Source organism: Coptis chinensis, chromosome 4 (genome assembly GCF_015680905.1).
Source record: "Coptis chinensis isolate HL-2020 chromosome 4, ASM1568090v1, whole genome shotgun sequence".
Lineage (NCBI taxonomy): Eukaryota > Viridiplantae > Streptophyta > Magnoliopsida > Ranunculales > Ranunculaceae > Coptis > Coptis chinensis.
This window is the reverse complement of record NC_141459.1, coordinates 6,774,887-6,785,055: the sequence shown is the minus strand read 5'-3', so window position 1 is coordinate 6,785,055 and position 10,169 is coordinate 6,774,887. Positions and strand designations below refer to the sequence as shown.

Sequence of the window (10,169 nt, the reverse complement as noted above, 5' to 3'; positions counted from 1 at the left end):
TACCAGAATTTTTATCATAATATATTTCATCTGAAACGGTCCCCTACTCAACAGTCAACACCACCACCACATGCTCTAAGGCAAGGACATTGGTGATCAAATTTGTGCGGAATAATTTGCTAAGAGAATCTTCTAATAAATTTGTCACTACCTCCTTTGTTCGAAGTGATCAACAACTTGCAGACATTTTTACCAAGGGACTTCCAGCTTCCGAGTTCCATGAGACACGAATATGCACTCATATTGTGCTATATAAACACCTTTGTAACACAAACCAAAATTAATCAAGCAAAATTTTTCTTCTCCCGTGGACAGAGGTTGCCGCATTGGTACCGAACCACTATAATTCTTGTGTGTTATCTCTTTAATTAGTTGTTTAATTCTACATTTACAGATAAAGTTTTACCAGAATTTTACCATATTTCATCTGAAACGGTCCCCTACTCAACAGTCACACCACCACCACATGCCATAACGCAAGGACATCGGTGATCAAATTTGTGCTGAATTATTGCTAAGAGATTCTTCTAATAATTTTTTCATTGTCATTTTCGGGTGACTTGGGCTTCTACAATCTACAAGCCGTGTTCGATGACATATTGACTTCCCACCACGGCCACAACTTGTCCGGCCCTTTTTATGATGATGATGTGACTTGTGAGCCAAGTCCTTGTCCGTACTTAATTACAACCGATAAATATTTGAAACTTGTGAAAGTCGGACAAGTCAACACACAACAAGCTGAGTAAAGAAAAATATAACAACCACCGTTTCTTATTCAACTTCATTTCTTAAGAGAGTTTTGTGTTTATTTGAGCTAAAAAGTTGAGTTATGAAGTTGGTAGAGTTTCTTTGTTGTATGTTTTTGTCTTTGTTGATCAGCACATCTCAAGCTCAAACTCCTACTGACCCTTCTGAATGTACATGCACCCCTTTTATTTCCTCTTCATATTTTTGTATTTATTTAGTTATTAGTTTTGCTACATACTTTACAAAGATTTTTTAGTGTATCTGTGTATGTGACACCGAGAGCTTGATACCCTTTATATTTTGAATGTTTTCTGTCAAGAGCTAGATTTAGATTAGAGACCATAATGTTTATGGTGGACAGCTTTTCTAACATCATAGCATACTCTTACATACCTTGCATGGTCACCTAGTTTGCAATCATTAACTTCTCTGGTTGTTTGGATGTGGTGGTGACACAGCGAGGGCTCTAAGGTCTATATTCCAACAATGGCAAATCCCGCTTGACTCATTATGGGACGGAAATCCATGTACTGGAGCTGCAATTGACACTACTGATATCGAGGATCCGGGTTTCAACCCAGGAATCAAGTGTAATTGTGGTTTAACCAATGGCACTTGCCACATCACCCAGCTGTACGTGCCATTCTACCCTCACTCTTCATGTCATATTTTTTATAATGCTTTGACGATTCTTACTTACACTTGGGAACAATGTGGGAAATGATACAAGCATTAAACAAAATCTCTAATTACATAGTTGCATCATGTATGGATCATTCAATTTGTTTCTAATATGAATTTATTTGTTCGTTTTTAGGAGAGTATATGCATTGAATGTGAGAGGAGTAATTCCTGAAGAGCTGAGGAGTTTGACTTTCCTAACCTTTCTGTATGAACTCGCTCTAAGCTTCCTCTTTATTCTAACATTCCATGGAATTTATATCCACAGTATAATCTTTCTGAATTACATATATATTCTAGATTTGAACTAAATTATTTAACCTCTGCGTATAATTGCTAAGAATTAGGGTGTAACCATCTCTTTATAGTTGTTCCAAGACAACCACGCGCAACTATGGCTATCGTTTTTGCTTATATTTTATGTCAAATCGGTCTTCCACAAGAAATTCAAGAAAACACCATGTGGTTCAGGGGAACTCTTCATTGATTTCTTATATTTATTTACTACGCAGAAAGTTGGATCAGAATTTCTTAACAGGTCCCCTGCCTGCATTTCTTGGCAATCTATCTGCTTTGCAGACCTTGTAAGTTGCATTTTGTTTTGGGGTACATTTTCATCATGCCATAAAAATATAATCATCAGAAGTGCTATTTTAACCATGTGTTGTTTTATTAGGTCAGTTGGTATTAATGCATTATCTGGGACCATACCACGGCAGCTTGGAGGACTTCGGAACTTACGGATATTGTAAGACATTTCCAGAATTTCAAATTTTCTACACAATACTTTATGTTGTTCACTAGGGATCCATTTCCAGTTTGCTAGTCATTTTATTTTATTTTTGGGGGGTTAATTCCATACTTAGCCAGTGTTAGAGCTTACAAGGAAAAGAATGAGCAAGTTTCTTTAAATTAATAACAATCACACGATGTTACTTCTTTTCTTGGTGATGTAACACATATACACTTTCCACAGATGTGCTAGATTCCAACAGTGTTGTTGTTATTATATTTTTGTTTGACATACGTAAATCCAAAATGTTTGTATTTGGGTGTGTTTTTGGCTTGGTGTGTTTGTTTACTATTACTGCCGAATTTCTTATATATATTTTTTCTTCTTTAGGGCTTTTGGTTCAAATAATTTCTCTGGGTCACTTCCACCAGAGCTTGGATTGTTAGTCAGCCTCGAGCAAATGTATGTTCTTCCAAGTATTATATCACATAAAACTAAGTGAAGATCTAACTCACACATCTAAGAGATAAGCTTCCCTAATTGACCACAATATAAACTTGTGGTCTAATTACAGGGTCAAGCTTGACTCCAGTATGTGAGATCTTAACATATAAGGGCAAGCCCAAAGATCATAGGACATTAAACTCTTACATTAAAATTGTCCTTATATTTGTTCTTGCAATACTAAAGCATGGAGCCAATGCATCATTTTTATATTTGACTGCTATATACATATGCGCACTTCTAATAGTGCTTTGTTACAAAATTACAATCTTACTGGATCTCAGTATAGCAGTCAACCCTTGTCCTTGATCGAGTTCCACACAAAAAGGGAAATATAACAAATAGTGTACTTCAAATGCAGAGGCTGCTGCAGTAACCTTTAGGCATGAACCACTATGAACCTGTCTGAGATGCAATCTTTTGATTTCTTCCTCAAAATCATATAAACAGAAATGAAATATCATATTATTGGAGAGTGCAAGTGCTGTAGTTGAATTTTGAGTTTCTGATATGTGATCTTCAACAAACAGGTACATAGACAGTGCCGGTGTGGGTGGACAGATTCCTAGAACATTTGCGAATCTTGTAAATATGCAAGTCCTGTAAGATCTTCTTATGACAATTTCTCCTTTTAACTCATTTGATGTATCATATACTGCCATTTTTATTTACTTCCATTTGTCTTTTAGGTGGGCATCAGATAATGCCTTCACAGGCAGGATACCTGACTTCATTGGCAATTGGACAAACCTTACCGCACTGTAAGCTAATGTTTTTCCTAACCTTCTCATGAATATTTTTTTCTGTATGAACTAATGAAGGTGAGATTTCTTATAATGCTGTTTGAGTGTTTCTCCCTTGCTTTGCCATAATGCTGCCTCGTATTGAATTTTTCTGCAGGAGATTTCAAGGAAACTCTTTTCGAGGCCCAATACCATCCAGTTATTCTAGTTTGATTTCGTTAACCGACTTGTAAGCTGTTTTCAGGAATTTTAAATTTCTTTTTTCCTCATACTGTAATATTTTATTTTGTTAGAGTTCTTTGTGAGTCATTAGATAGGTGGGACACTAATTAAGCCGTACTCTCTCCTTTCTCTCTAAACTTTCTTCTTCATTAGTAATAATATAATTTACTTGTCTAATTATCTTATCTTTTGTTCAGGCGAATAAGTGATTTGGCCAATGTGAGTTCGTCACTGGAATTTTTGAGAAACATGAAAAATTTAACTGTCCTGTAAGTCTCCTAATAGCTAACTCTTTCTTGTACTTATCACGTTTGTCTGACAATCACTAACTCCTTGTTTTGTAGAACCTTGAGAAATAATTTACTCTCTGGAACTATTCCATCCAATATTGGAGAGTACCAAAAGTTACAGAGATTGTGAGTAAACGTTATAATTTCACCTCCAACAAAAAAAAAACACAAGCACAGACAGGCATGTACATATACATTCAGTCATTAAAAAATGCTGACAAATAGGGAACCAACTGTGACGATTTCCAGTAAAGAAACGTACTCACATCTGAGTAATATTCTTTCAGTTTCCTGATGTTGATATAAACTTGCTTTTACAGGGACTTCAGCTTTAACAATTTAGTTGGCCAAATTCCAGGAGCTCTTTTGAACCTGAGTTCCCTCTCTTATTTGTAAGATATAAAATTACTAGTGGTCCTTTAAATTACTTTCATAGTACGGTTCATTGTTGTTTATCTTTATCTTCCCTCATTTCGTTGCAATGAGCAGGTTTCTTGGAAACAATAGCTTATCTGGTACCATTCCTCCTCAAAAGAGTCCATTACTTCTCACTGTGTTAGTCCTTATTCTTATCTTTTTAAGAGATTACGAATCTTGTCTTCAGTTCCTTGATTGCATTTGTCATAAAAATTTACCTACAATTGAATTCTTACTTATCATTCTTCATTGTACGAATTATATTTTACCTTGGCTATATGGTTTATGTGCAGAGATTTATCATACAACAGATTGTCAGGAAGTTTACCATCGTGGGTGGCCCAGAGAAATTTTTCACTGTATGTCTGATGATGCAAACAAAATTATATGTTTCTTCACTTACATTTGTATTCCCACAATCTTTACCGGCAACATATTGCACTACAATCTTATGCAGCTCAATAAACTTTTCAATATTACGTTGACACTGAATGAAGAATGAATTATATAAGTTAGTTTGTTTTATTTATACATTTAATCGGAATAAATATACTCTTTCTGTTAAGATTTCAATTTCAGTGGTCCATGCTTTTATTTTCAACCACCGGTTAACATAAATGCCATTAGCACCTGTCATGAAACTATGAAAGTAGCAAGCATAGCTTTTGTTAAATCCTTCTATTTCACAGTTGATCTTACATTCTTACCTATATATGATCTTTAGAATACATACCTGAGCTACTTGCAATGTCTAATTCAGGAGCGTGGTTGCTAACAACTTGACATTTGATTCCTCAAGCAATAGGTAAGCAATAATTGGGTTTTTTCTGCCTCCCTTTTATAGACACATTATTTCTTATCTATATTTCCAAATAGTTTTTCCTCCCCTGTAGTTCAAATTCTGATTATATTCTTGTTATGCATTTAGTGTCTTGCCTTCAGGAATAAATTGTATTCAGAGGAATTTTCCTTGTAATAGGGACTCTCCACGCTGTAAGCCACGTCTTCATCTTCCATTATTCATCACTAGCACTTATAATTTAGGAATATGAAACTGCTGCAGTCATTCAAACTATTGGAATTTTTCATAACATATTTTTATTGACCAAAGTATCATAGACAGGATTATTCTTCCATGTCTACATATGTTTAAGAAATTAAAGTGAGTTGATATTCTATCTTGCCTCGAACATTACAGTATTTAAATTAGACTAGGAACTTCACTAGCTTAAGTTTAAACGGCTGGTATCAAATAGCCAAGGAGGGTGACGGGGCTGCATTTTTTAAATTAGTGATAGCCATATATATTCAATAAATGAACTTATTGGAAATGTGCAAAATGATTAGGGTCATTTGTCAAAGTTGGGCTGAGATAAGTTGGTTGCCTTAAGGAAACAACAGACATTTTAAAGTTAAATGGTTTAAAGTTCCAAAGGTTCAGAATCATCAAGCATATAAAATAGAAGAACACGTCATACATTAACCTGAAAAGGCCTGGAAAATTCACAATAAACAAAGCTGGAAGTGATAAAATAAACACATATGCTCTTAGAACCTGCTCACACTCTGGGCTCCCTGTGATCAGCAAGCAAAACCTACACAACCTGCTGTAACTGAATCTGCTACAAATAGTACAATATTGAATGAGCTAGTTTAAACACACAACTCTTTACTGGTTCACAGATTCCTCCTTTGCAATAAACTGTGGTGGTCCACAGAAGACATCTACTGATGGCACAGTTTTTGAGGCCGAAAATTCTACACTTGGCCCGGTATCTTACTATGTACAAGATGATAGATGGGCAGTTAGCAATATAGGATTATTTGGTGAAAGATTTGGTGCTCCGTACATCCAAAACAACTTGGCGCAAGCTTCAGGTACTTTAGACCCAGAACTATTCCAGACAGCAAGACTTTCCCCAGGATCGCTAAGATACTTTGGCCTGGGTCTTGAGAATGGAATATACAATGTAAGCCTGCAGTTTTCAGAGACTGGTAATAACGATGAAGGTGCAAGAAACTGGGAGAGGCTTGGAAGGCGTGTTTTTGATATTTATCTGCAGGTATTTTCTCTTTTTGGTACTAAGAAGTATATAATTTTCTTCAAGCTTCCAAGTTTTATTTTTGTATTCCATCTTCAACTTTTTCATAAGTTTCATACCCCTTGAAATTGTTAGAAGGCTCGTGATCTGGGCATATATCCTTCTACCTTTGCTCAATTATCATTAGCTGTTACTTGCAAAATGAGAAACTCGATAATTTTGGTTGTAATACTCACGAATATCATGTTCAATGGTTCGGAATGGTTAGTTACAAATTGAATGACCTCATTCATCGATGGTAACTTTGTAGTATGAGAAATTGAGTTACCACGCAGTTTATTTGTATATCTGGACCATTGTTTCCATTATTTTTATAGCATATTTGCTTCTGTTTCAGGGAAGTCTTGAAATAAAGGACTTTAACATAAGAAGCGAGGCAGGTGGGGCCATAGACAGAGCTGTTCAAAAAAAATTTGAAGTTCAAGTATCCGAGAACTTCCTTGAGATTCATCTCTTTTGGGCTGGAAAGGGAACTTGCTGTATACCTGTACAAGGTTTCTATGGACCATCCATTTCGGCTATCAGAGTTACGCGTGGTAATATAGCAGATAAATTTTACTTAATATACTAATACAGGTGTCAATTACTTTTGACCTAATCTGATGATTGCATTACTATCAGACTTTCAACCAACGGGCTCAAAGAAGAATAGGACTGGCATGATTGTTGGTATCACGCTTTCTATTGGTCTTCTGAGCATTATTTGTGCTTTCACTATATTATATTTGAGGAGGAAAAGATCAAGTGGAAATGAAGAGGAAGGTAAATACTATATTTTAGTTGATAAAGCAATTAGGATACGGCATCTTAAAATTTTGTTTAGTAGGTAAACATTTTTTGTTATCCAAGAAAATTTTTATGATCGCCAGGTATATCCAGAATTGTATACTTTATCAACACGCTTTAAAGGTTCGGAACCATTCTTAATAACATTTCGTCACAAACTGCAGAGCTCCTAGAAATAGACAACAGGCTAAACATTTTCAGTTATGCTGAGTTGAGAACTGCTACAGGAGACTTCAACTCAACAAATAAGTTAGGAGAGGGAGGATTTGGACCAGTTTACAAGGTAATATTTAGGTTAAGTTGACTGCGATAATTAATGATAAGAACTTTCAATTTGAACTGAGACTGATATGCAGTGACATACTCATCTGCTTGTGTACTGGTGATTTGTTCCATTGGCTAATGATTTTCTAGTTTCTACCGTTTTTTCAATTATCTACAGGGGATTCTGTCTGATGGAAGAGAAGTAGCTGTGAAAAAACTCTTAGTAACATCTCACCAAGGGAAGAGTCAGTTTGTAGCAGAGATTTCCACCATTTCTGCAGTTCAGCATCGCAACCTAGTGAAATTGTATGGATGCTGCATTGAGGGGTCAAACAGACTCCTTGTTTATGAGTATCACAAAAAATAAAAGCCTTGATCAAGTACTCTTTGGTAATAAAAGCCTTGAACAGACTCCTTGTACTAACATTTTTTTTTGCGTCTTTGGAACTACTTTCTAAAGCTCGTTTGCCACGGATGCAATACATGCAGGTAAGAATGCTTTACATCTTGATTGGCCTACCCGGTATAGCATATGCTTGGGGGCAGCAAGAGGTCTAGCGTATCTTCACGAGGAGTCAAAGCCCAGGATCATTCACAGAGATGTGAAGGCTAGTAATATTTTACTTGACATTGAACTGAACCCCAAAATCTCGGATTTCGGTTTGGCAAAGCTCTATGATGACAAAAAGACTCACATTAGCACGCGAATTGCGGGGACCATGTAAAAGCTCTTCTGACACTTGTGTAATTGTTTGGAGTTATTCTACTCTTGAGTTTGTCTACTAATCAGTGGGTTGGATGCTGTTGGATTGTAATACTCCAACTTTTGGCTAATGCGTGGCTGTTGCAGCCCGAAAGTTGAATTGTATTCACAATCCAAAAGCTATCACCCTTGGCCCTTGCTCTGTCGACAAAACTTGTGTAGGGTGAATTTTAAGAATAATCTTGCGTTTTCTTTATAGTTTTATTCCTAAAAATATAAATCTAAAACGGAATATTTATTGAAGTGGCTATCTCGCACCGGAGTATGCAATGCTTGGCCATTTAACTGAGAAGGCTGATGTTTTTGGCTTTGGGGTTGTGGCATTGGAGATCCTATGCGGGCGTCCAAATGCAGACTCGAGCTTGGAACCAGAAAGGATGTATCTTCTTGAATGGGTATGATAAACAAAAGTTCTTTCATGATTTAAATTTTTTTTTCCTCCAAGTAGAAGAGATGCAAACTATTTTCCTTTCAATGTTTTCTCATTATCGTTTTAGGCCTGGAACTTAAACGGAAATAACCATGGCTTGGAGCTGGTGGATCCAATATTGAACAGTTTCAACGAAGAAGAAGCCATTAGATCTGCTAGGAGTAGGTCTTTTGTGTACTCAGGCATCACCAACAATGCGGCCACCAATGTCACGAGTAGTGGCCATGCTGACAGGAGACATTGAAGTGAGCACTGTTGCATCCAGACCTGGTTATTTAACTGATTGGCAGTTCAATGATATGAGCATTTTCAATGGAAGTCCAGAATCCTCAACATCCGAAGCTCCCTTGCACCGTTCCAACTCATTGTCAAGTGCAAGTAAGGTGTCTGGTGCAGACTACTCGCCGACAACGGTTACTCAGGCGATGTTACATTAAGTAATTGGTGAAAAAAGGTCACAATTATCTTTCTGTGACCTTCCTTTTCATATTGACAGATGTAGTAGGTTTTTTTTTTATACGTGTAGATAGAGAGATGTAAATGCACTACCGTTAACACTGCACCTGCAAGCATTCGTTTCAGCTCTTCAAGCATAATTTACTTACTGTATAACCACAGTTATTCTTCCCAAGAATCTTTCCCTATTACTTTTCCGAATCATAATTAGCTCAAGTTTTACCATTTACCAGAATTTTACGTGGGAAACATTACCGTCTTTGCATGAAACTTACATCATTACAAATAAAGTTTTACCAGAATTTTATCATAATATATTTCATCTGAAACGGTCCCCTACTCACAGTCAACACCACCACCACATGCTCTAAGGCAAGGACATTGGTGACATCATGTTCTCACTTCTTCTACATCCGACCACGGCACAACTTGTATCCTTAGTCAAAATAGTTGAAACTTCTGAAAGTCAAAATAGTCAAAATAGTTGAAACTTAATTACAACCGTATCCATAGTCAAAATAGTTGAAACTTCTGAAAGTCGGACAAGTCAACAGACAACAGCCTGAAAATGTTCAATGATATTCAAGAATGTGGCGATATATATCGTTGACAATGTTGGGGTCCCTCGCCATTGAGCTGTAACGGCTTGGTGGCATCATTTGTGAGGAGTGTAGGACGACCCCAGAACATCGTTCGAAACTGATGCTGCTGGAATGAAGTTTGAACGATCTGCACCATCGTTTCAAAATTACTATTCATGGAATTGACCGACATTGTCGAGTATCTATGAAGCATTAGGAGTGACCGACATTGAGTCAATTATTGTAATTTAATTTATTTTTGTAGATGCATGTTTCTTCTTAATCATCAATAACCACTTAGAAATGCTATGAGGAAGGGGTTTTAATGAAGGCTAAATCTATGGTGCGCGAGATGTATGGTGCGCCATTACATCTCGGCCACTCATACCAAGAGATGTGTGTGTATTTAATGGCAAAAATACTGATCTAAAGGCCCATATTATCTGC

The 10,169-nt window shown here is 36.5% G+C and overlaps 1 protein-coding gene across 1 annotated transcript; it reads left to right on the top strand.

Annotated features, from left to right (window-relative positions):
- Positions 1-524: 524 nt before the first annotated feature.
- LOC147501534 (putative LRR receptor-like serine/threonine-protein kinase At1g56140) lies at positions 525-9,316 on the top strand. Its single transcript, XM_086606589.1, is given in 26 exon segments — positions 525-920; positions 1,209-1,383; positions 1,568-1,639; positions 1,944-2,015; positions 2,108-2,179; positions 2,555-2,626; positions 3,199-3,270; positions 3,358-3,429; positions 3,569-3,640; positions 3,831-3,902; positions 3,978-4,049; positions 4,244-4,315; positions 4,413-4,478; positions 4,634-4,699; positions 5,101-5,145; positions 5,269-5,333; positions 6,024-6,403; positions 6,780-6,978; positions 7,064-7,204; positions 7,393-7,511; positions 7,671-7,850; positions 7,852-7,882; positions 7,982-8,213; positions 8,500-8,650; positions 8,753-8,832; positions 8,834-9,316. Coding segments are annotated over 26 exon segments (3,027 nt in total). The 5' UTR covers positions 525-832; the 3' UTR covers positions 9,123-9,316.
- Positions 9,317-10,169: the final 853 nt, after the last annotated feature.